The sequence below is a fragment of the Notechis scutatus genome, chromosome 4 (genome assembly GCF_049901735.1).
Source record: "Notechis scutatus isolate UNSWTSFEM ecotype Mainland chromosome 4, rNotScu1.2, whole genome shotgun sequence".
NCBI lineage: Eukaryota > Metazoa > Chordata > Lepidosauria > Squamata > Elapidae > Notechis > Notechis scutatus.
The window spans coordinates 123810330-123838170 of NC_142012.1; the positions used below are offsets into that span (position 1 = coordinate 123810330).

The 27841-nt window shown below is 37.0% G+C and overlaps 1 protein-coding gene across 2 annotated transcripts; it reads right to left on the bottom strand.

Moving 5' to 3' along the window:
- Nucleotides 1-27021, bottom strand: ARHGAP19 (Rho GTPase activating protein 19). Of its 2 annotated transcripts, none has more exons than XM_026673346.2 (12): nucleotides 26945-27021; nucleotides 21353-21618; nucleotides 16042-16122; nucleotides 15078-15287; nucleotides 12861-13087; nucleotides 12612-12698; nucleotides 10506-10571; nucleotides 9341-9532; nucleotides 5430-5525; nucleotides 4663-4773; nucleotides 2572-2640; nucleotides 1-2278 (listed from the first exon to the last, which is right to left on the bottom strand). In XM_026673346.2, exons 1-12 carry the CDS (start codon nucleotides 27019-27021, stop codon nucleotides 2258-2260), a joined length of 1503 nt encoding a protein of 500 aa, XP_026529131.2. In that variant the 3' UTR covers nucleotides 1-2257. The 2 variants fall into 2 exon arrangements, with proteins under 2 accessions (XP_026529131.2, XP_087820829.1); XM_087964703.1 differs by lacking the exon at nucleotides 26945-27021 and adding an exon at nucleotides 23133-23239.
- Nucleotides 27022-27841: the final 820 nt, after the last annotated feature.

A 27841-nucleotide genomic window follows, 5' to 3' on the forward strand; every position in this document is an offset into this window, starting at 1 on the left:
TTAACAAGGATCCAACACGAAGAATTATTTAATGTAGAAATTTCACATTAACAGATAGGGCAACATTAAAAAAAAAAAGTATTATTTACAGTATTACATTGCATTGGTAAGTGAAAGTTCTCCATAGCACAGATGAAGTTTAAAATAAAATGTAACAGTTCTTGAAGGCAATTATTCTAGATTTATTCTAGAATTGCCAATTCTAAGATCAAAGATCTGAATTACTAATGGGCTTAATATTTTAAGCATTTAGGCAATGCTTTTTGGGGCAGTCCCAAATAGTGAATTCCTTGTGAGTGATAGAGCAGTTCATATATCACACTAACTAATAAACTGCACATTCACTTCTCCTCCTGCACAGCATGCTTAGTTATGTCATGGCTTGTACAGGACTTCACTTTGCAGTTATATCTGAACTAATTAGGTACAGTTTGCATTTTTCCCTCCAAAAGAGTTTGCAATTCTGATATGGAGGGGAAGATACCAACTAGACTTTGCCAGTTTAAATGCAAACAGTTCAAAAATGGGTTATAGTTAAGTATAAGAACACAATACCAAATAATGGCTTGGTATTACATAAAATATGAGAGTGATTTGTCTATGGTGCACAAGAAAGCTTCGCTTTCAAGATTTGAATGGAATTTTGGACATCTTCCTGTCAGATTCTTCTCAGTGTAGTAAAACATGACCAAATGAAGGTAAGAATGAGAACTTCAAGAGTGTTTCTCTCTACTGTTTTCCCTACTTCAGTTGTTTTTGCATACTCTCAACCTTACCTATGACTTCACAATGTTAGCAACTGTTTTATTGTTTGGCTCAAATTATTGACAAGTAGATTTGTGGGTATTTGTAAACTGCTAGAGAACACCTTGTATATATCAGATTTAGAATCCTACTCCTTTAAAAGAGGAGGAAAATATCAGTCCTTATATTTAAGGAACCCAAATAGCCTCCCAATCCTTAAAAAATCAAACCAGGCTTTGTTCCATATTGCTTCACTTTTTTGGAAAAAATAACCTATTGAAATTTAAAAACAAAATAAAACCTCATCATGAAACAAAAGACAACATATGGACTTTTCTCTGGGGAGTAATGAAACTCATGTTATAAATCTTTCGGACAGCAATGTGTTTTCTGGGAAGATGGCAAAAATGTTCACCTAGCTCAGTGCCGATTCCTGATTCTTCAAGAGCAGGGAGAAACTTAGTAGTTTCAAGCAGCTGCCAATATTGCTGTAGTCTTTTTTTTTTTACTCAAACAGCAGCACTGCTATATCAGTGCATCCTCCTCCTCTCACATGTGTTTGTCTGTTATTGACAAAAGAAAAAGGAAACATTTATTTTACAGCCTTCCCACCTTCCCAATGAGCAAGTCAGCCGCCTTCCACATTAACAAGCTCTTCTGCCTTTTAGTATTCGTCCAGTAGATTGTTAGTCATTAAACTGTCAGTTCCTTGGCCCTGCCTGAAAAATGTGAGTCAGAGCCTGGATTGCAAACAATGGAAATGTAATGGTGGTGCTGGGGAGCTTCATCCAAAATGTTTCCACAGCACTGAGGAGAAAATAAGAATGGCATTCTCAGGACAAGTACATTTAGCAATGGAAATCACTAGTCCTGTGAAAAGAGAAAAATGTAACTGATTCAGAACATTGAGTAGAATTCAAATAAAGAGGCCTGTTACATTTTGTTAATGAGACACTTTCTGAAGATTGTGCACAGTACAATTTCTCCATGCTCTTGATCTAAAAATGTGTCAAGATAGCTCAGGGATTGAAAAATTGGTGTGAAAGTGGCCCCAGCAACCTGTGGGAGATAGTTAAACCTAATACTCCTCTTCCAACCCTGGTCATAATCACAGAACTGCCATTTCCAAAGATCACAAAAGGAGTGTAGCTGCAAACAAGAATTAACTGTGGTGGATGCTAATGGGAACTGCCAGGTTAAAAAAACAGACACAGTCTTGCTAAAAACAAAGCTTCACCAGTAAAGATGAACATAGACAGAGGATGCAAACCAAGTCTCAAACAGTTGTCAAAATAATAAACAGTTGGGAATAAAAGTAATACTAAATAATAACCTCTTCAAAGAGGCTACACTACAAATATCATCCAGTGCATCAACATATGGGCAGATAGAAATGTCCTTATGAAAGAGAAAGTCTTGTTATTCTGGAAGGCACATAGCTGTAGGCTCCAGTAAGTGAAGTTAGACATATATACCATCAGCTCAAGTGGAATACTCTTGAAGTTCCATGAAATCAAGTATTTTTAGAGGCATCCTAAATCAGAAGAAAAAAAAATTAACTGATTTGTCCTATGGTTCAAGAAACCACAGAGAACACATAATAAAAACACCCTGATGAGTTAGCTTTTACTTCCTATTGTAAATACACCGAGGGGGGGACGACACACCAATGCAATCATATACATTTAACTCTTAGTTGTATGGTACAAGTTCACAGACATCATGGCAAAGAAGAAAACATGCAATTACAAGAGATCAATCTATCCAGGACACTTGTTATAAATGTGAATGTGCATACAGTTCTTTTACATATATTAATGCTCTCACCTCTTTCCTGTGTTCAAGAGATTTCAGCTTAGCTCTTATCACATTAATTGCTGGAGAAGAAGCTGGTGTCTGCAATTAAACAAGATGAAAACTGAGACTCTTTGAACTTCACTATGACCTTCAAAACTAAAACAGTTTTAGAGTCTCCTCAATTATCCTGACTTAATTTAAATTAACTTATTTAATCAATTTATTAGTTTCCTTAGTTGTAAAAGCAGTTCTAAGCTTTTAACATTAATTTAGCTGTTGTACTGCTTTACGCAATAAATTGTGTTCATATCAATCCAACAAGAATTTGAGAAATTAAATCCTCTGGGGAAACACAATGAAGTTTATTCTATGGTAGCATCCCCCAAACTTGCATCTTGAGGTACATTAAACCAAACTGAAAACCTCTGTGTTTGCCAATAAATCTAGGAGTGAAGAAAATATCTAATTCCAAATATATTAATAAAACAATACAGGAGTTTAAAATCTAATAATTTAGGAATGGGGAAAACAGTTCTTAACTACAAGAGAAAAAGGAAGAATCCAAGAGGGCAGAGCAGCAGAGGACAAGACAAATGAATATAATGTCCATCCATTAAATGATGAACTATATAATTAAGGAACAGACCTATAGTGTTGGTAAAACACCAGATACATTACTATAATGACTGATGCTGCTGAATGTCACAAATACAAAGCAATCGGACAATGTTTATTGGAGACACCATAGTTGGTGTCATTATTATTATCCTCCTTCAATTCATATCTGATGCACAAAATTTCCTTTAAAATTGCTGTGGTCAGCTAAAGAACCTGGCAACTCTTATACCATAATTCATGTTGTTCAGTTTAAAACTACAAACTACACCACTTTTTGTTATTGTTTGATGGAATTTAGTGGATTGGTCTGTTTTTCCTCACTGCTGCACAGTGTAAAACTGTTTCAGCCAGTTTTAGGATCAGATATTTCAAGAGAGGTTGATATTAACTGGGCTCCATTACTGTTTTTTTTTGGTGAGCCTCTCACCATACAATAGGAGTTAGATGCTGTTGCTTTGTTTTGTATGAGCCCATGGGCTGCTAAGGAGAAACTAAATGAATTCTCGGACTAGGATAGTCAAGGTCTCAGGCACATTTCAACAGAGCTGTTTGGACAATATCAGAACATAGGTGATTGATGATTTTATTATTAGACTTATATGTTTGGAGTACTGCAATATTATACATATCTTTCTTCTTGAAACGTGCTTGCAAGTAATCCTCACTTAACAACTATCTGGCTTAGCAAAGTTACAAAACCCTGAAAAAGTAACTTTATGACTACAACCATTGCAAGATTTGGGTTTTTCACAGCTTCCAACAAGTAGAGTTAATGGCAGGAAAATTGCAAAATGTGCTCATGTGGTCTCACTTAATAATCGCAGAGATTTATTTAAAGATTGTAGTGGAAGTGAGATCGTAAGTATGCTGCACTCATGTGAAATCACATTGTGCCATTTAGCAATGGAATTGCCAATCCCATTTATGGTCGTTAAATGAGGATTACTGGTACTCTTTCCTTTCCACTACATTTCCTCCCCCAGTATTAGCTGAGCACAATCTGGATATGGAAGCTGTTTCATGGGTATACTTCTAGCCCCAGTATAACTGAAGTACAAGATTAGTTGTTATGCCAATAAGACTGCTAAAAAAAAATAGCACTGATTCTAGACTCTAAATTCTATTCTCAGGACAAATTGGGGAAACAGAATAATGTAGATACACATAGGAAATGTTAGTAAAACTCATAAGCCATATACAGAAATCCTCATCTAGAACTGCTTCATTCAGCAGCCATTCAATTGCAACTGTGATGAGAAAGTAACTTTGTATCTAATTATCACATTTATGACTTTCACAGGTTTGTAAAACAAGAAACACTGACATAAGCTCATGGGCACAGTTGCTGTTTTGCTTAGTGACTGTTTTGCTTAATGACTTGTTGCCAATCTTAATTGTGGTCACTAAATGAGAATTTCCTGAAGTTCTTTTAAACAAATTTCCCCTTGCCAAATAGATTCCATTGGTTAACATAGGAGAGACCCTTCTTCCAGCAAATCTTACCATGCTGATATTCTCCTTGCTGCTATGCTTTGAATCCTTAGCGCATGCAGATTCTGGAACAGTATCATTTTTCTTTTTGTCTAAAATCACTTGACTTCCCAACACTTTACGCTGCATTTGGAAAAGAGAATTATTTTCAACTGTGACAGAGAACAGGAAAGTAATGGAACAATATTTATTCATGGAAATTTCCAGAATAATGAGAGGTATGTTTCTCTGGGTGAAAAGTGGTGAGTTTTTCCCTATATTTTCCCTATTTTTTCTGCAGAGATGTTTTGATTCTGGATTCCACATTTGACTAAGCAATATATTTCCTTTCTGCAAGAACAGTCTTATACTGCCTCTCTTACACCGCGGAAAACTTATTAAAATGAAATCCTATTATTTCTGATGAAGATATAGAAGACGTGGGAAAAGACATAATAAAATGAGATGGAAGAAAATATTTTCAACTTTCATAAGTGCCCTTAATGGAGCAGCATCTAAGGCAGCTGTGTCCAAGCTGTGCCCCACAAGCTGTGCATGCAACTTTGGAGAGCTTGTAATATGACCCCACAAGATTATAAAATTTTAAAGGAAGTTTGTTCTTTATGTACATTAACTATATTATATATTATATGTGTTCAAATGCAACTCTTCTTCGCTCAGTATGGCCCAAGCAAGCCCCAGAGTATTGGAATACCCATTATCTAAGATATCTAAGACACATCTCATGCAATGCCTTCCTTTACATCAGAAAATTTTGGTGACAGTAGAATGGATTTTACCTTAATTAGGCCACTGAAGGAACGAGTTCGGGCACGTTTCTGAATCTGTGTGGATACAGCTGCCTGAGGAGTAAGGGCTTCAGGGTGCTTCTGAAACTAGAACAAAACTTAATAGCACAGCTCATTCCATGATGTTATCCAGTGTCCATGCCAAAGCCCAATTCTACTTTCCCTTCATGCCTTTTGCCTCAACATCTACTTTTACAAAGATTCCCATGCTTTAATCTCCCTCATTGAGACAAGGATCTGTAAAGATTGCTTTCTCCCACACATGGTTATCTATCTAACTTGAGCCTGAAATATTCCTTTGAAATCTGCTGCCTTTTTTTTTTTTTTTATTTTCTTTTTTATTTTTATTATTATAATAATGAAGCAACCACGAAACAAAATATTTGGGATACAATGAAGGCAATTATAAGAGGAACAACAATCTCCTATAATGCCATGAGAAATAAAAGAATACATGCCCAACAAAATAAATTCCAACAACAAATTAAAGAATTAGAAATACAACTTCAAAAATCCCCTAAAAACCAGAGAACACAAAATCAGTTAATAACAATTAAACATAAATTGAACTTACTTGAACAAGATAAAATAGAAATTAACTTGAAAAGGTCCAAACAAAATTATTTTGAGCATGCAAATAAACCAGGAAGATGGCTATCCCATAAACTTAAAAAGTGAAAGAAAAGAGATTGATACACCAACTAATGGATGAGAAAGATGTCTTACAACATGAGATAGAGAAGAAAAAAGATATCATTTACAACTATTTTCAAAGATTATATAAAAAGGAGGAAGTTAATGAAGATAAAATAAGAACTTATTTAGAGGAGACGAATGACAAGGTAATTGGAGAGGAATGGATAGAGTTATTGAATAAAGATATTACATGGTCTGAATTGAAGTCAGCAATGGAGAATCAAAGTAATAACAAATCTCCAGGACCAGATGGGATTCCGGCAGAACTATATAAAGCAATATTGGAACTAGTAGGACCACTGATGCTGGAAGTGTTTAATGAGGTACTTCTGGCAGCCAAGATGCCGGACTCGTGGAGGGGGCGCTGATTTCGCTAATCCCGAAGGAGGATGCAGATCATAGATACATCAACAACTATAGACCGATTTCACTTTTAAATGCCGATTATAAATTGTTTACTTCTATCATAGCTAATAGAGTAAAACAAGCTTTAAATCCACATATACACGAAGATCAAAATGGATTTCTTCCGTCCCGACAAATAAAGAACAATTTAAGAACCGTTATCGATGTCCTAGAATATTATGAAGCCCACCCGGAGAAACAATCCGCACTCATGTTTTTAGATGCTGAGAAAGCATTTGATAACTTAAATTGGCACTTTTTAATTCAAAAAATTTACAATATGAGTCTTGGCACCAAATTTGAAAACATTATAACAACTATTTACAACACACAACAGGCTAATATACTAATCAATGGCGAACAAACAGATCCAATAAATATAGAAAAAGGTGTCAGACAGGGCTGCCCTCTCTCACCTCTTTCTTTTCATTTTTGCCCTAGAATCACTCTTAACACGGGTTAGACAAAATCCTGAAATTAGAGGAGTGAGGGTCAAATCAGAAGAATATAAACTACAAGCGTTTGCTGACGATATGGTTTTCTTTTTGGAGGAACCCATGGAAAAAGGTTATAATCTAATAAAAGAATTAGAACAATTTGGCACAGTGGCAGGATTAAAAATTAATAGAAAAAAAGACGAAATTAATGACCAAAAATTTAACAGAAAACCAGAAGGAAGAATTAGAAACAATGATGGGGATACAGGTAACAAAAAGGGTCAAATATTTAGGAATATGGTTAACACCACAAGGTAAATCACTCAAAGAGAACAATTATGATAAACTACTTCAACAAACAAAGAAAGATTTAGAATCCTGGAATAAGTTGCAGCTTTCCTTATTGGGCAGGATTGCCTCGATTAAAATGAATATATTACCAAAATTTCTTTATTTATTCCAGACAATCCCAATTAAGTTGTCAAAAATATTTTTGAAGAATTAAATAAGATCACACTTAAATTTATTTGGCAGGGGAAAAACCCAGGATCAATGTAAAGGCCTTACAAGATGCGAAAAGTAGAGGGGTCTAGCCCTTCCAAATTGGGAATTATATTATTCGGCAGCTATCTTATTATGGATAAAAGACTGGGTGAACTTACTTAACAAAAGAATTTTAGCATTAGAAGGGCATGACCTCCAGAGAGGGTGGCATGCCTTCTTATGGGAAGTGGGGAAATCCAAGCAGTCTTACTTTCATAGACACCTCATTAGGGACTCATTATTAATTAATTGGAAAAAATATGCAAAAACACTATCTAAAAATTCCGATCTGGCTATCAACAATGGAGGCAATGGTACATCCCAATAATTTGGACATAACAAAAATGATTAAATATAAAGATTTATTAGATCCGCAAGGGAAATTAAAAACTCGACAAGAACTACAGGAACAGGGATTTAAAATTGATCAGTGGTTATATATACAAATCCATAGCAGATACAAACAAGATATAAAAGACTTTGGAATTTATAACAAACTGCAGTATTTAGATAAAATTTTACTAGGATCAAACAAAAGAACATATCCAAATTCTATAAATACTTACTGGAAGTAGAATTAGAACAAGAGATAGTTAAAGGGAACATGATAGCCTGGAGCAGGAATGTCGGAAGAAGTATTACATTATCAGAATGGGAAAAGATTTGGAACAGAAATATTAAGATTACAAAATCGGCAGCATATAAAGAAAATACATACAAAATGTTTTATAGATGGCACTTGCCCCCTTCGAGGTTGGCGAAAATGAACCCAAACACGAGTCCAAAATGCTGGAAATGTAAAAGCATAGAAGGAACCTACTTTCATATGTGGTGGTCTTGCAAAGAAACCCAGAAATATTGGCAAAAAATCAGAAAATGGTTGGAGGAGATAACCAAAGAACAAATCGAATACAAACCAGAATTCTTCCTACTAGGGATCTCTGATAAACATTTACCCAAAAAGATGAAATATGTTACAATTCATATCCTAACTGCAGCCAGATTAGCGTTTGCCCAGTGTTGGAAATCACCCTATGCACCTACAGAACAAATGGTCATCCAGAAAATATGTGATTGTGCAGAAATGGATAAATTAACTATAGCACTTAAAAACAAAGAGGCTTCAACATTTTACGATAATTGGAACTCTTGGTATAATTGGTTAGTCCAGAGATAAACTGCTTAATGGACAATAGGTAATTTAAGCATAGATATCGATAAGATGTGTGTATTCAAATTAAGGTAGGAGAATTGGATCTTGCAGACTGTCAAAAAGGATATTGTCTGTTTTTAAACGCATCTTTTTTTTTTTTTTCTCTTTCTCTTCCTTTGCTTCTTTCTTTCTTTTACATCTCCTCTTCTCTTTTCTTTCCAGTTTGTAAGACCGAGTGTTCTTTTTGTTTTTTTTCCCTTTTGTGTATGTAATGTCGATATGTTTTTAATTGTAAATTTAATAAAATTTATTTTAAAAAAAAAGAAATCTGCTGCCAAGAGGACCAAGATAAATAACTGCCAAATGGTTTATTGGATGATTTTAAAATTGCTGTGAAATGCCTTTCTTGGGGGGTGGGCTCATCCTATATGATCAATTTGATATTAGGTGATGCTTTCAGATCTTTTAATAAAGCTGTAATCTTTGTTATTTGGAACCACTGTACTATACAGCCTGTATTATTTTAAAACTGCTTATATGGCTTGCTCGCTCTTTCCTGAGAGCTTTTCTATTGCATTTGCTCTTTCATGATACAGTGCTTTATCATTTTTATTTTGTGAGGTGAGCCACAGTCTAAATATCAATATCAAAATAATACGTAATCATACCTGCTGAATAAGCTTTTTTTTCTTGGCAGAATCTGGCATATTATGAACATGGCAGAAAAGCTCTTTCAGTGCTTCTTCTGTATGGTGCTGTGTGTCTTCCAAGTGGGCAGAAGGATCTAAGAGCCCTCGGTTCTTGAATTTCAGAAGCTGAATGTCTTTGAAATTCTGGGGCATTGGCAAATCCAGGTCATCCTTTAGAAGTTCAAACAGATCATTAGGCTGTTGGCTCTAACTAGTTTGTTTCTATAAAGCTGGTTATTATTCCAGTGAAAGTCTTCGATGAGAATATTTCCAATTTGATCCGTTAATAGAATAATATCTGCCTGTCCTGTCTGGGGCCTGATGCTCCCTTCTCCTCTGTTCAAATATTGTGTATTGTAACCAAATTCTCTAAAATGGACTTATTTGGTTGACAGTTGAATAAAAAAAAGTCCACTTTTTTCCCAGCCCATGGATGGAGAATACTTCAAAAACTCCAAAATGGTTTTCAGCAGATGCCACCCCTCGCTCACTCCATAATTCCAGTATGCCTATCATAGAGCTGCCATCGGTTATTTAGGCCATCAAGGTCTAATTACATCCCAATGAGGAATCCAAATGTATATATTTATTTGATTTATATCCGGCCTTTATTTTGTATAAATCCAGACACTGTACATAATGATCCCTCATCCCATTTTCTCATAATTATTCTATGAGGTTGGTTGGGCAGAAGATTTATGACCGGCCCAAAATCACCCAGCCAGCCAGCCTCCATGACTAGATAATATAATAAATGTTATCCTGGTTTTTAGTGAAGCCCCTTAATCATTACACCAAATTGGCTCAAACCTATAAAGACTGTCTAAATTGTTATACATACATGATTGATGGCTGTCATGTGTATATTGGATCTCTCATATTTAATCTAGCACCAAATGCAGCAAGGGTTAAAAAAAAAAAGGTCACCCATCATATCATAATTTATAAGAGTATATAATAAGCTAAATGCTTAATCTAAAATTTAATTTTGCCATTCCTTTTTTCCCCAAACATGGATCTCCACAAGATTCCATTCTCACTATTTCCCTTTATCATTAAATAGCCTGTTTCAGAGTGCAGTTTGCTGTCCTGACTATGTCTAAGTTCTATCTTTCCTTCTGTAAAAGATGGCACAACTTCTTACCTTTGAGGCATGAGTTCTGGAGTCCAAATAATGTATCCTGGCATATTCCCGGATATATACTGGAGCCTTACAGTGAAAATAGGGGGGGAAAGTAGAAAGATGAATCAAAATGCTCTTGATACTCAAGAGAGACCCATAGGTTTACAGGAACTAATTAGTATTTTCCAAAGATCCTTCTGGTTACCTTTTCCTTGAAAGAGATATCAGAGATAGTTCCAATTAGTTCTTCACAAGAAGTTCAGTTTTGGTTTGGCATAAGTCCAATATGGTCAAAAACGGGATTATCTGACCCATAGGTCACACACAATGCATGAGCCTTTGGAGCTCATCTGCAACCTTCTCTCCTTCACTTTATTTCCACTAGTATAGCAACCTGACTTAGAAAAAAGTTGCCTTTCTTCCTAATTGCAAATCAGAAATTAATGTTTTATAAGCAGAAATGTTGTGTGAGGTTACCAATTTTAAGGAATAGTGCAGTTACAATTAATATTTTCTTCATCCTTCACACTGCATTACCTGCTTGCTGCCATTAGGTTTAAAAATAGTTTTTTTTCTCAACATAAAACTTCTCCAAAGTGAAGGGAAAAACAATACATGGGCAATTTAACATGAAAGATGATATACATACCTATGACAATTTATATTTTCCATTCATAAAGTAATACTTTCTACACATAAAGTAGGGATGCCAACATCCAGTCCCTTTGCAGAAAATATAAATACAGAATAATCTGGAAAATGTTGCCCATCCTTACTTCATGGGTAGAAAACTATTTTTTTCTTTATTAAATTTCTATTGAAAGTTTTACAAAGAACATTAAAATTAACATAAACTACATGTAGTCCTCGACGTACAGTATGATCACAATTGGGATCAGAACTTTTATGGCTAGCAATCTATCATTAGCTGAGTCATGCCTGATTTTACGACCTTTTTGCCACAGTCATTAGATGAATCATGCACTTAAATGAATCAGACTCTCCCATCAATTTTGTTTGTCAGAAGTCTCCTGGGAACATCATAAATGACTATTATGTGACCCTAGGATGCCATAGCCATTGCAATATCTGCTGATTGCCAAGCACCTGAATTTTGATCACATGACTGTGGGGACACTGCAACAGTTGCAAGCACAAGAACTTGTGGAAAGTTCCTTTCAACACTTGTAACTTCAAATGGTCTTAAATGGTTGTAAATCAAGGACTACCTGTAATAAAGAGTAAATGTACTAAAGAAAGAAAAAGAAAGAATACAGAGAAAAATGCAGGAAAAAAAGAATAGAAAGACATAGAAAAGGATTTCCAACCTTTTTTGTGGCAATCCTTTTTACAGCAAACGTTCACTATTTTCTATTCGGTTTTTTTAAATCATCAAAACCACAAAACATAAGTCCATTTTTCATTTTGGGCAAAAAGTCTTTAAGCCATGCCAAAACGTCCATGCCAAAGCCCAGAGTTTATGGTCCCTTTTTTTCTAATCAAATAGCTTAATTTAGCTATCACCTCAAGTTCAGTTATCTTCCCCGTTATTCCTCTCTTGTGGGTAATGTCAAATTTTTCTACTTTTGAGCATATAATGCTAGAAAGTTCATTTCTTGAAAAATTCAGATCTGTGTTGTACTCTCATATATATTGTATACTGTCAGGTGCTGACTTTAACAAAAGAGTGTTCATTTCCTAAGAAACTTTAGCCTAACTAAAGACATCATACATTACGCATACATCATCCCAAAGAAAACAGAAAAGTCTTTAAAGGCCTAATTGCCAATCACTAACTAATAAGAAAAAGGTGTCACAGAACTGCTTAGTAAATACAGAGTTTAGGTTCATCAAAACCACTTAATAACAATGAATATCACCTACTATATATCCTGCATTCACATGTAGAAAATGTTTTTAAAAAACTTCCACGTGTGAAAGATCATTTTGTAAAAATAGATAAATGCCAGAGAGCCCAGCAACAGAAATAAGTAACACCTCCAAAGCAGCACCTCTAAAAAGGCCAGAGCATCTCACAGTTTGCACACACTTTCCCCCAATGAGTAATGTCCTCAGACAATAGGGCAACAGTGTTGGAGATTAGTTCCTCTCTCTATGTGATCTTACTTTGAAGAGTTTTTGTGAGTGCTTGATCATGAAAGCCATCCCGTTATTCAGTTGGTTAATGTTTTCCTGCAGATCGCTGGCAGTCACCTAGCAACAGATACAGAATGAGAACAGGTTAAGTGAGTTGCAAAATCATAGAGGCAAGCTTGTTTTAATGGTGAACTACAGCAGTCATCTACTGAGCAATTCCATCCTTCCTAGCCTGCCCTACGTTTCCCTTTTCACCATCATATGAAACAGAATACTTACATTTCGGGGCCACAAAATATGAGGTGCAAACATAAGAGCAAGGTTATGTGCTGACATCTTGTTCCTGTCCTGTTTCTTGGCTGTTTGATAGAGCAGATCCAACAGCAATTTGAGCAGATTGCGATTGGCAGCTGGTAAGATCAAGAAGAGCAATTGCAGGGCTTCAATCTGACGCTCTTTATCTGGATTGTTGGTCTTGTTGCCCTTGTCATCAAACTGCATTAGGTCTATAATGCAGGAATCAGGAAAATATCTGTTAAGCATGGCTGGCTAAAAGAAATCTCAGGAATTCTATCCAATTCTTAAAACTATTTATTTTCAAATTCTGATTACTCTTTTAAGAATCCCCAAAACTTCATATTTAAATATCCTTGCCATTAGTTTGAACAGGGAAATATCAGGATCTCCACACGTTTTGAACCACCAGATTATTATGAGCCTATGGCGTTGTTACAGTAGCCAGGAAGCCACAATGATATTGCAGAATAGTAGTTTGGCTTGGCAAAGTACCAGCCCTGTATAGCAGGGGTCCCCAACCACCGGGCCGCGGACCGGTCCCGGTCCGTGGAGCACTCTGTACCGGGCCCAAAGGAAAAAAAATAAAAAAATGGCGGCTTTCTTCGCCTTCGGTGAATGCTGCTGGGATCGGGGATCAAGGACACAAATGAGAGAAGGGGAGGGAGGAAGCAACCGAAGCCTGTCCTGCTCTCTGGCTCAGCGGCTTCGGTTTCCTCCCACCTCATTCCTCTCTCAGTCGCTCTCTCGCTCCTCCACCAGCCCAGGAAGAAACTGCTTCAAAGAAGCGGGGGTGGGGGGGTGGCTTTTCCTGTCGGTGCAGCTCCTCCGAAGCGCCCGTTTCACCCCCACCCCGCCGCCAATCAATCCAGGTTCAATCCAGTGCTCCGTTTGCCTGCCTGCCTGCCTTCGTTTCTGGTAGTTTCGGAGCAGCTTCGGCTGAGAATAATAACTATTCGCCTCTTTTTCTCAGCCGAAGCTGCTCCGAAACTACCAGAAACCAAGGCAGGCAGGCAGGCAGGCAGGCAGGCAGGCAGAACGGAGCACTGGATTGAACCGCTGGCAGCGGGCGGGCGGGGCGGGGTGAACGGGCGCTCGGAGGATCCGAAACCACCAGAAACGAAGGCAGGCAGGCAGAACGGAGCACTGGATTGAACCGCGGGCGGCGGGCGGGGCAGGGCGGGGGTGAACGGGCGCCGGAGAAGCTGCGCTCGAAACCACCAGAAACGAAGGCATGCAGGCAGAACGGAGGATTGAACCGTGGGCGGCGGGGTGGGGGTGAACGGGCGCTTTGGGAAGCTGCGCCGACAGGAAAAGCTACTCCCTTCCGGCTTCTTTGAAGCAGTTTCTTCCTGGGCTGGTGGAGGAGTGAGAGAGCGACTGAGAGAGGAACGAGGCAGACACCTGAGGGATGAGGCTGAGGGAGGGAGGAGACAACTGAGGGATGGGGCTGATGAAGGCAGGGCCGACAGGCGAGGCTTCTCAGCCGTCCTGCAGGGACTATCTGTCGCTCAGGGTTGCAATGAGGAGGCATTGGCGTTCCCTGAACTTGGTGGTTTGCTGGCAGACGTTTTATTACCCGACTAGGTAACAACATCAGATGTTACCTAGTCAGATAATGAAATGTCTGCAAGCAAACCACCAAACTCGGACACCACCACCCCCGGTTCTTGAAAAAGTGTTTCTGAGTGAAACTGGTCCCTGGCACAAAAAAGGTTGGGGACCACTGCTGTATAGGATACACTTGTGCACTTCCCAAGGTGTGCCACAGGAGGCTTCACATCAGAAAGAAAAACGAGTGGCTCTTCCTGCAGTGTTACCAAGGCCCTCTCCCTTCCTGGAGCTGCCCCACAAACGGGTGCTGCAAACAGGAAATTTGAGAGCTATCAGGAATCTGACTGACTGCATAGAGCACCAGCCTGTCTCACTACCAAAGTAGTATCTACTTGCATAGAACATGCTTTCGAACTGTGAGATGGACAGAAGCTGAGGTGAGTGAGAGGAGCTCTCCTGCCACACAGTGCTTGCACTCGAAACGCCAGAGCTGAAACCATTTCCAGCATCTTTAAGCCACTGAGCCATCGCCCCCTCCAACGACCAGATGAATAAGAAAGATGGATATTTTGAAAGACGGATCTCATTCAAAAGTGCCTGCAGGAAAGAATATATAACTGATAACATTGCCTAGTTAATGTTGATTACCTGAAATTTTAAGGTGTGCATGGAAATGTTTGTGAGTCAGCAAAGGCTCTGGTAATTCTCCCAGGAACATCTTCAACAAAGTGGCCACATCATTGGAATGAAACTCGCCTGAATCCAGGTCAATTTCTGTTCCACTATTCAAAGCTTCTTTCAGGTTCTGTTGCCTGGTACTGTTTCCAGGCACTCGGAACAAGCCTTCTGTCCGCAAATCTGCACCATGATAGGAGAGGTATTAAACATATGCCAGATACAGTAACTGCTACCATTCCTAATTTTGAATCTAGATCTCATTTTGAATCTATATCTTGATCTAGATCTAGTGATTGTCTGGATTTTTTGCAGTCTAAGATATGACGGCCCTTTTCACACCTTTATTCTTCTTTTTAAATCTTTTCAGAGCCCTAATAGAAGAGTCAGTGAATTGTACAAAATAAAATAGAAATACTGAATTCAATAAAGGGAATTTTTAAAAATCTACTTCAAGATTTGATTCACAAAGCAAGAGTATCTTTCTTGAGTGCAAACATTTGGGTGGAGTTCACTTGAATCCTATTATTCCAATGGCACTTGAAAGAAGCAGTTCTGAAAATTATGAAAAGCTGTTTTGAAATATTTACTCTAACTTGTTATTAGCCAGTATAGAACCATAGTTTTATTAATTTACCTTTTATATACTTTTGTCATATCTCATTTATATACATTTTTGTGGCTGAGCCAATATATTCTCATGTTATATCACAGAATGGTCATTTAAATTTATTTTCAGATTGTGTTCTTTTCTAGTTATGACTATTAGTTTACCAGAACAAAAGAAACATAAAATAGAAACTATTTTCAGAAGGAGAGAAGAAAATGTTCAGATCTAAAAGCATACATAGAAAGTTTTTATAAATCAAATTTTTGCCTCAGATTATTTCACAAATGCTTACTTAAGAAATATAGAAAGACCTCCAAAATTACTTACTCTTATGCAAATACTCAACAAGTTGAGATATTTGAGCAATGCCTTCTTCAGTCAGTGGTGCTCCAAATACCACCCCTTTCTCTATAAATTCAAAAAAACAACAAGGAGATAATCAAAGAGAATATCAATTGTTTTATATAAACTCAGATTGGTTTATTCGCTATCTCAAAATGTCAGAAGTAAAACTTGGACCAGAATTTATGTCCATTCAATATCCATTTTCAAAAAAATAAATAAAACTTTACTCTTATTATTAGTGCCAAAGGCATCAGGTTAGAAAAGAAATATTGTTTTTTTTCTATAAGGGAAGCTATGTTACAAAATAGATACTTTTAATCTATATTTATGCCTGGGTCTTGTTTATACTGTAGTATTCACATTGTGTGCTTTATGAAGGAATATCAGCAAGATATTTTTTCTAATTAACATCTAGTATCTAATCTAACATTCAACTTCTAATGGTATTTCTGGGTACTGATATAATGAACATTAGTTCACAGCATCTGGGATTCATAGAAACACTGCATCTGTATATAAGAGATGCTTTCCTGTTCTAGGTCAACTTTCAGTACTTTAACTAATTGGAATTGTAGTATACTTGAAAAAAAATGCTGTCTTGCTTACTTTTGGTCAGGTCTTGATTGTAGTCATCTGCTAAAGGCATCATAGCTAGGAATAATACTTTGGTTACCCAGATGTGAATTTTAATCTGTATCATTCTCACCACACCCACCACCCTAATACTTCCTCTAGATTATTTGAAATGGTCCACAAAGTTTATTACCCCAACAGCTTCTGCATGTTCAGAGACAGAGCCAAGATTACGCCTATCCATTAGGCCAAAATGTTAAGGATTAGATCACATGTAATATTTTGAAACTCATGAAGAAGAGTATCCTGATATATACAGAGTAATATAAAATGGTCTGGCAATCTCATATAAGTTCCCTGCATCCAACTAACTTATTATTTTGAACAAGAACAATCTTAAAATAATATCTGTAGAAACCAACATTCACTACATAAGGGTATGTGCTGATACCACAGAAAAGCAAAACAACTTGTCATAATACCGTATTTTGCTACTATATTTAATTTATCACAACAGTGCTTTGATTATAAAACTCATATACTTCTTACTTAAACCAATGAATATTATAAGAATATTTTGCTGCTATTAAACAAAACAATCTAATCAATTTCTTGACCGCATTGTGAAGTACTGAAATTACAGGAAGCAAAGCAGTTAAAAAAAGATGATGATGATGTTTAAGCTTTTAATGTTTAATGTTTTTTTTCTATAAAACGTAGAAAATGATGTGTTTTGGCAAAGATTGCTAACAAACAAGTATAGCAATATCACCAGCACTTAGACTTATATGTCACTTCACAGTGCTTTATAGCCTTCTCTAAGCTGTTTACAGAGTCAGCATATTGCCCCCAACAATCTGGGTCCAGAGTACCAACTTCGGAAAGCTGGAAGGCCGAGTCAACCTTGAGCTGGTCAGAATTAAACTCCTGGCAGTCAGCAGAACTAGCCTGCAATACTGCATTCTAACGGTCTATGTAGATTCTCAGTCATCCAGTCATGGTTGTCCCAAAGATGCTTCAGCTTCTTGGATGAGAAGCGAAACATCTTCAAAGAAAAAGTAGAAAGTCCAGTTGCCTCTTGAAAAAAGCATCTTTGGGACTGCATTCTAACCACTGTGCCACCTTGGCTCTTGTACGTATGTACAATGATTATGTAAATAAATAGAAACAAGTACGTACATGCAGATGATATGACTCTCCTACAATTGTTAGGTGAATTATGAAATCATTTCGAACTTTCAAGATATGTGTGTGTGTCTGTGTGTAACTATGATAGAATCTACCTTGATTAAAAAACTATTTCAAAAGTTAGCACACTGAATTATATAATAAAAATATAATCATTGTTATACTTCAAAAATCCTGGGAGAATCACATTGTTGAAATATGTGTCAAGCTGCTAAGTACAATAAATACTTGAGCTAGCTTGACAAATGATTTCTCATTCAATTCTTCTTTGCCATAATTTACTTTCACTTCTGGTCTCACTTATTTTTTATCTTTGGTACATAGTAGCCATGATTCTATTATATGTTACTATTCACAATAACTTATAGTTACAAATGTATTTCAGATGAGCACTCCTTGGGGCCCTTGGTGCTCTTTGAGCTTGATTATTTGCTTGCAGTCATTTCATTACCAGACTAGCCAACATCTTCAGTATTAGAAGGGTATGGATTTGTTCTCCATTTATATTCAGTAACTTGCCCTGTTGGTAGATGTGTTGGGTTTTTTGTTAAGCTATTTTCCATCCAACTGTGCACTTTATAGATTCCAACTCTCAGCTACATATATATATATATTCTCTTCTTTTCAGCACTCTTTCTCTGAATATTCCATTTACTTCTCCCTCTAAGCCATTTCATTATCCCCAAATGCTTCAGTTTGTATCCATGGTAGTTACAATAATAACATCAATTCCTGTTACTGCGAGATATTGCAGCCTACATTTTGTATCATGAAAACAATTTTCTACTGCCATCTTCCAATCAACAGTAACTTCTGATGGCTTCATAGACATATGCAATTTCCTTAGCATCAATATGGAATGGTTGTCACTGCACTTTTCTGGGATGTTTTTCAACTTCACATCCAGCGTTCACCTTCTTCTGATTATCTATCCCCGCTTGAACTACTTAGCTTGGATTCTAGACAACGTTGAGCAGGCGCTGCCACCTGCTGAAACTACATACACACATACTCCAGTTGAGTTCAACTCCTGATAAAAATGTTTTTTTTTTTAAAATAGAACATAGCAATAAGAAGCTCTTCAATCAGAAAACTTCCCCTTTCAATCACTTCTGGAACATTAGAAGGAAAGGAACAAATCTTAATTCTCAGGGAAGTCTATTCTACAACAATGAACTAACAGCAGTTCCAGGCCTCCATTCCCCATTTCTTCAAGGAAGTGAGGCATCATCAAAGCTTATCCAAGGCAGAATGTACCGACAGTCTGATAAAAATAGTAGAAACTAGTCCTGTAGGTACTAATAAAGCACTTTATGACTTGGTGTCTGTAAAATCAGTACTCTGAATAAGACCCGAAAACCTGTCAATAACAAGAGATAAGTAAGAAACACAGCCATAATATAATACTGGTAATATTACCAATTTTCTACCACTTATAGGATGGTCTTTAATAGTGTTGGAAGAAATGTCCATCTGGGTTCAGTTCCAAGTGGGAAGAAAGACACTGGAAACATGGAGATTGCTTGGAAGGGTGGTTTTAATGGTGGAACAGGACCACATGATTTGAGGTCCTGGGCAAAAAAAGAGCACTTGGGTGAGATAGGGAGAGAGATTTATACCTTCTGTTGGGCTTTGAACTTGCTTGCTGTTCCTGTGGCAAGAAATGTATCCTGATTGGTTGTTAGGTTCCCATGGGTCCATGCAGGGGTAACTTTGTAGGTTGTCTTGAGTCCCATGCCTGGTTGAATCTTGCTGAGTGTTGTAATGAAGGGGCTTTGGGCAATTCCTATCACCCTGGAGCTTACAACACCCTTTGTGTTGTAAGATGGCTCAGTCTTTTTGAGGCTATTAACTAAGGTGTGGGCTGCTTTCCAAGAGCATGTTTGGAAAGGTATAATATTCTGCCTTTTTAATATTTCCTATATTTCATTCTTCTAGGAGAGAGGTGGGTGCTAACTTTCTACAATAGCATTTCCATGTAAAGTAGTTTTTAGTCCAAGAAATTACTGTTACAATATAAGATTAAGATTTTTAAATTAAGATTTTTCTAGTGTTTGTAGGCATATTGTGACTACTCAAAAATCATTTAAGCAAATTAAAATGTCATTTTTTAAATGTGACATTATCATTATATTATGAGAGAACAGAATAGAACTTCTAATTACACTGCAAGAAGAGATTGTTGCATATTTGAATTCAGTTTGGAAAGAAGTCTAATTAGATTACAATGTGATTCCATAAACATAGAAAATCATAAGACAGGATAAGAATGCAGAACTCGTTTTCTAGATTGACAGAAATATTTCTCTAAGATACTATACCAAAAAGAAGATACAAGAAACAGTACAAGAAGTTAGTAATTAGTGGTCAGCTCCAAAGATATAGAATGCTACTTTGTCCAAGATTCAAAAATGTTTTACAATTCAGTCTGAAATCTGGACATTTTTCCAAACCTACTGTAGTAACCCAGGAAACATCCCAGATTCTTAAGCAACCTAATGGGATAGTGGGTAGAATGAACATGCCTATTAGATAGCTATTGTTGTAATTTTGTCCATCTAGCCTAATATTATCTTCTTTGAACTTTTATATATTTAAAATAGTTCTAAAGTCACTGAACTTTAGTTCTTCTAAGAATATAAGGAACAGGATGGCTTTTCTCCTAGAAGCACCTTCAGTGTTGACTGCTATTTTTTTCTAGTTGTGCCATTTGATATTAAAAAGAAATATAGTAAAAACTAAGGATTAATCATAATAGATACTTTTGTAATACTGCTTTCCTAATTTTTAATTTGGAAGTTTATTAATAAAGTTGTGCGTTTTGCTGTAACAGAAGAGCCAGCTTTAGGTCAGAGCAGCAGCCATATGAACATCTCGGGAGATATTATTTCATCAATTTTGTTGACTGTGGTGGCCCAAGAGGTTAGGACACTGAGTTGATGATTGGCGTTCGAGACCCAGTTGCTGCTGCAGGACGGGATGAGTATTTCAACACCTGCCAAATCAACAGCTTAAAAACAGATGATCGCGGGTAGATAAATGGGTACTACATTGGTGGGTAATTTAACAGGGACAAGAAAGAAGTCCCCAACTGGGCATCCCTTAGACAACTTTGATGTCATCGTTCAATCCTTTCAATCTGGAAGCACTTCAACACTCTTGATACAACTCTAATAATAGTATCCATTTCTTTGAAAACACTGCCAATTATAAAGAAGTGAGACCATGATATCATATTATAGCAATAGCACTTAGACTTATATACCACTTTATAGTGCTTTACAGCCCTCTCTAAGCAGTTTAGAGTCAGCATATTGCCCCCAACAATCTGGGTCCTCATTTTACCCACCTTGGAAGGAGGGAAGGCTGAGTCAACCTTGACCCTGGTGGGATTTGAACTGCCAAACTGTAGGCAGCTGGCTGCAGAAGTAGCTTGCACTCTAACCACTGCACTCTAACCACTGTGCCACAGAGGCTCTGTCAATTATCATTGAAAGCCAATAGAAAGCACTAGCAAACACATCATACTTACCTTTGCGTTTAAGAGACATCAAGGAACGGAAAAAACCTGAGGAAATGCTAGTCCCACCAGGCAACTGGGGCTCTTCCTCACCCATCAGTTGAGCAAGCTCTGCTCCAGGCAAGTCAATCAATCGGGTAATGTTGCTGACCACAAGTTCTGTGAATGCTTCAGGCTTCTCATGTCTCAGCTTCTCCACAAAGAAGTCTGGATTAAAGATGATTTGTTGCCGCTGAAGGGAAGACTCATTGCAGATAACAAAACTGCAAATGGCATCACTGAGGAAGAGAGTGAAGCATTACTTCATGAGAGACATGCAATTCCAATATAGCAATAATCTTTAGCCATGCAGGCAATCAAACTAAAATGGCCCACAGTTTATATTATAGAAATAATGTTTTAATATAATCTGCATGTTTTTTAAGAATACCATACCATTCCACCCATTTCTGCAATATGCAATATACCAGAATACTGTCATGCTGTCTGCATAAGAGAGATACTACAGTGATTTGCATGTTATACCTACCCCAAAGAAATACACATTCCCCTGTCAAGCTAAAAACAAACTGTATAATTGATCAGCTTTGGACAATTATAGTTCATGTTAATTGATATAGAGAACATTACATTTAAAATATATTATTTAAAAAGGCAATCATTCAGCTTTTAACAATTATTTTTATAACATAAGCATGCAAATTTTTTTTAACAAGAATAATGTTCTAAAACAGTAAGAATGTTTGGAAATTATTCAGAACAGTTAGCCTGGAAGTTACATCAAAGGTATACACTGTAAATATATCATCCTATGGATATCAAATGATTTCTTTTTTCTGCTCTTACTGGGTGGAACATTATGGAAGCATGAAGTAGAAATATAATACAGTTCTTTTCTTAGAGGAAAATTATGTGTTGTTAGGTTATATGCTGTATAAAAATTAAATAATTTCTGAAATATACAATGCATAAAGAAAAAACTGTCAATTGAATTTACCGCTTTTTTTAGAATTCCAATAGTCCAACATAGTGGAATATTTTTATCAAAATTACTCAGAACTACCCTAGATAGACAATATTTGCCATTGTGGAAAATTGCAATAGATATCCTTTTGCAGTCCCAGCCTGGGATTGAAGTGGCTAATTAAATCTGAAATCATCCAAGCAGTGAAGTTGGCAAAATCACCCCAAACACAGTAAGCCACAGAAAAGAACAGTTCTCTTCATCCCTGAGCGAGTAAGCTGCCAAGAATAATCTAATTCTAGCACAGCTTCATAAGAAACCCTGCCGTTTGATATGTTTAACAAGCTGAAAACAAGATGGAGCCCTTCAGTTCAAACAGCTGGGGATGAATGTTGATTGACCTCATACTTTTAGATTAGATTAGATTAAAGAGTTGGAAGGGATCTTGTAGGTCATCCAATCCAAACCCCCCCTCCAAAAAAAAACAAAAAACAAGGTTCTCCATTGCACTGTTTTAATATGTGCTAGCCAGGCAGGACAACATAAATATGACTTGTAAGCTAATCATAGACCCAACATCTCCTTCTAAGGAAGACCAATATGCTGTTAATGTCTTGCCCCAAGAAAACTGCTAAGTCTGCATAACATCTGTGTCATTTATTCAAACTTTCATCCCCCATGTTCTAGAATTTAAAGAAACCCTAACCAATTTTCAAGGCATAATTAATAGCTAGTATATGCCTGCCTATTTGAGGACTTTCAATTCTTAATTTCTAGGAAATCTTAAAGCAACCGTTTCTGAAATAATAGAAAAGACAAATCTCTTACACAAGTGCTGAAAGTTTCTGGCGCGGCATTGGGAAGCAGAGATGTAATGAGAAGAACTAATTCCTTGTTTTCAGAAGCAGAACTGCCTGCTCCAACGCAGCCTATGCAAATTCCACACACAATAAACAAGACAAAGACTCATTTGTTGGCCTTCTTCTCACAAATAATCAACTTTCATTAGCGTCAGAGCAGAACTTAGATCAACCAACTTTATGGAATACTAGAGCGTAGACCGCATCCTTGAAGAACTTACCATTTCAATTATCCAATTTATTGGGGGAATCTAGTATTAAGCTCTCAAAGCTTTATACTTTATACTCTCAAAGATTTATTAATGCTTAACCCAAACTTACTATGTATTCCACTGGTTTTATCTTCTCTTTTAAAATCTTCTTTCATGACTTCCTCATTTGATATCTAGTTTATGAAGCCAAATCTTATAAGGCATTTTCCTTTAAAATGTTTTCTTCTGATTTCTAATTTTTCTTGATGTGTAAAATTGAACTATACGTTTTTACCTCTTTCCTTTACCTCTTATATGTCTTCAGCCTAATTAATCTTCAGAGTATGTTTTGTTGTTGGAAAATTTCAATCATATATAATGTGCTGCATTGTGGCACGTTGCTGTCTGCTTTTATAACCCCATTCATGTTTTATGGTGCACAATCTCACAATAAGAGTAGCCCTTAACTCTCTACCAAATTCTGTGCTAAACATTACTAAGCTTTGTAGTTTTGAAAGGTCACTTTATCAGCAACAGTCCCTCGCACAAAAATATGCTTGGTTATTATTAACATTAATGAAAGTCAGAACTCTTTCAAACAATTCAGTCACACACTATCCAAAGGTAAGGAAGAATGTGAGCAGCGCATTGCCATTTGCATACTAAAAAGAAAGAAACATGATGCAAAGAAAGTAGACAACTGTATATCTGCTTTCATAGAAATGTTTGATTAATGAATTACAAGCTAAGGATTTGCTCAAGTTATCAAGAAGAGGATGGCCCTTGAGTAAAATCCTCAAGGATATCGGATCCTATTAGATAGAAAAAGGAAACCAAGGACAAATGAATAAAAGCCAGATTAGATTGGCTTCATAATTAGATGTCTTTTAATAATTTATGGAGCAAGCTATAACCAATCATTCTTCTTAACACAGACCAATGTTGAGGAGGCGGCAAACTTTGTTTTGGTTTTATGAAGAATTTTCCATTGGTGCATTCAAAGGGAGCCTAAGTATCAGATGACATCATCTCGTTCCCACTACCTTACAATTTATAATTTTATAGAAACTAAATATAATTTTATTTTGTAGAACTGTTTAAAATGTATCCAGCATTCTTCTGAAAGAATGCAATTTTTTTTTAAAAAAGTAGCCCACAAACATCTGAAATGTACTACATAGGGCTGGTTTAACTGCCTGGTCCCAGAGCCTGGGGGAATATCTAGGTTTGAATGCCTTACGAAGGGTTGAGGCCATTCTGAACTCTGGTGGGATGCTGTTCCATAGAGCAAACTTTGACAGAGAAGGCACAATTCTCATGTCCCAGAAGATGACATTTCCTAATAGACCTGGAACATGCCAACCCCGCCAGTTCTGATAAGCTGAGCAGAAATGATAGGTGACAGATAGTCCTGCAAATATTGTGACTCAATGCCATGTAAGGCTTTATAGATGACAGCCAGCACCTTGAAGTGCACAAAAATGGGAGCCAGTGCAGCTCACAGATGTTGTATGTATGTATCCAAAAATATCCAAAAATGTCTATAACTGCTGTATTTTGGACCAGCTGCAGCTTCCAAATGCACTTTAAGGGCAATCCTACACTAGAGTAATACACCTGGGAATTAATGTTGCTAGTGTCTGGGCAACATTTCTGTTTAATTTGTATATATTTTAATCTTGTATTTTATATTTTAAATTTTACGTCATATAGTATCCTTATTTTAACTGTGATGCTTCTGATATGAATAAATGAACAACAATAAGGTGATAATACAACCAAGACAGTCATAAGAATATGACTTTTTAAAATGGCTATGGCACAAGCAAGTTTTTATGCTATGGTTAATGAGACAACTAAATATAGACCAACTCATACCTTTTTTATGTTTCATTTTATCATTTTAATTGAGGGGCTCTCAAGCTACACAAATAAAACTTATCTAAATATGTTTCTTAAAATACCACTATTTTGACTTTTTAAGAACAATTAACATCTTTATACCAGTATTTTGTAGTTGCTCTGCTAGAAGAAATATAATCCTAATGATCTAGCCCACCAACACCCGGGTGGCGCAGTGGTTAGAATGCAGTATTGCAAGCTAATTCTGCTGACTGCCAGAGTTCGATTCTCACTAGCTCAAGGCTGATTCAGCCTTCCATCCTTCCAAGGTCGGTAAAATGAGGATCCAGGTTGTTGGGGGTAATACGTTGATTCTGTAAACCGCTTAGAAAGGGCTGTAAAGCCCTGTGAAGTAGTATATAAGTCTAAGTGCTATTGATATTGCTATGTTGAACCACTCACAACTTTCTCTTCAAATCCCCAATCTAGTGGTCACCCAAAATTATCTCGAACCCATGGTCCCTAGCTATTTCCTCTTTGGGTACAAAAATAGTTTTCTCCTTTTCTGTCCTATTCATATATGATTATTATACTCAAGCACCCCATTAGCTGAGGTTAAAAATCATGTAGCATATTTTGAGGGTAACTGGCTGGCAAAGGGTGAATACTTACACCTGCTTCCCTGCCCCCTTTGATACAGCAAGTTTGTGTCTCAAAAAATGATGGACCTAGTCTCAGGGAAGCAGCATAGTTATAAAACAAAACTATATAAGTAATAATTCAACAGCCACACCGGAAGTTGTTTTATTTTAAAAAATGCACTGGCAAATCATCTAATCCTGTTTCCATGAGAAAAAATAACTAACATTTCACATCTTATCAATCCATAGTTAATCCGATTATGATTTACCCATTTATCTCCATGTTCTGAATTTCTGTGACACAAGTAAAGACAAACTAACACATCACCTGAGTTCATACTCTATTATAGGGTGGCTTGCACTGTAGTGGATTGTGCAGCCACTGCTACAGTCCAGCTTATTGGGTGGAATTAAAGCCTTATGGTATTCTAATGAAAGAGGAGTGTAATTGTTGAATATACTGAATCATAAAAGAAATCACACTGGGTGGGCTCATGCAATACACTAAACCATAAACTACTCATATGCATTTTAGCTTAGAGTTGTACTGGTACCACCACAGACATTGAATAGCAGTTCTCTGATTAAAGAATATTTTAACCTTATCTGAAGACCCCAGGGATCATCTAGCACTTCTTATACATAACTCACTTAGTTTATGACTGAAAGATATGTCTACGGAGATTCTCAGTCATCCAGGCCATGGTCCCAAAGGTGCTTTTTCAAGAGGCAACGGAACTTTTCTTTGAAGAGCTTTCGCTTCTCATCCAAGATGCTTCTTCAGAGCAAAAGTAGCTTCTTGGATGAGAAGCGAAACGTCTTCAAAGAAAAACCAGAAGGTTGAAAAGGCACCTTTGGGGTTACTGAAGTATAGTGATTTATGGCAGGGACCAAGTAGAAAATGGACTGCTGCTTTAATTCACCACTAAAACAACCGCGCAGGCCACGTTTATTCGTCCATTCGAAACCCGACTCAACATCCTTTCCATCTGCCCTTCCGTGCTCCTACATCAAACGCTACCAAACCGCTTTCTAGTCAATCTTCAGCGGCCCCAGCCCTTTCCCGGACGCCGCCTTAATCTCCGATGGGCGCTCTCTTGTCGTACCTATACGTTTGCCCAGCTGCACCTTTCCTCCTAGTCGATTCCGTCGCCATTTCATACCTGCCGCTTTGCTTTCCCATAGGCCGTTCAGTCGCAAAAGCCAATTGGCTATTTCCAGAGCAGCTTGTTAGCTCCCACCTTTTCTTCATGCAGCCATTGGTCTGTTCGAACGTGGCACCCGCTTAACGATTTCTCGTGGACTAATAGGAAAACTGATAAGAAAGGAGAGGCAAGGAACTGTGTTGCGCTAAGTTTCCTGGGATTTGTAGTTTTGAGGCGACGTTTATGTGATCAGAAAAAATACCGAGCTTGGAATCGGTATAGGTAGCTGTTGCGGTTTTTAATGAGAGGTGGACATTTGCGATGACAGGACTCACGTTAAAGTTTTATATGCTGAATTTAAGTCACTAGAAATATTTGGGACATAGGAGCACCCTATCCCCAAAGTTAGGATATAGGACTTGTATTGCCCACAAACCATTACAAATGTTATGGAGCAATATCTAGTTGAAATTAAGAATTGCCCCATTCCTTTTGACATTTCAGAAGTTACTTAAGACTTAATAAATAAACTTAATTGACTTGTTGGGCTTTTGTTATTTTACTTGAATAATTTTGTCTATTGCTTAGTATATTTTACTGTATACTAATACTGTATATTTTACTGTATACTGTATACCGGAGAACCGGTAGCAGAAATTTTGAGTAGTTCGGAGAACTAGCAAATACCACCTCTGACTGGAGATTTTATAGTATCCTTCCCCTGTCATGCCCACCAAGCCACATCCACAGAACCGGTAGTAAAAAAAAATTGAATCCCACCACTGCACAGATCATATTTCAATCTGTAGAACATACTTCATATAGAATGAAAGACCTGCAAATCCAGCTGAAAGTTTA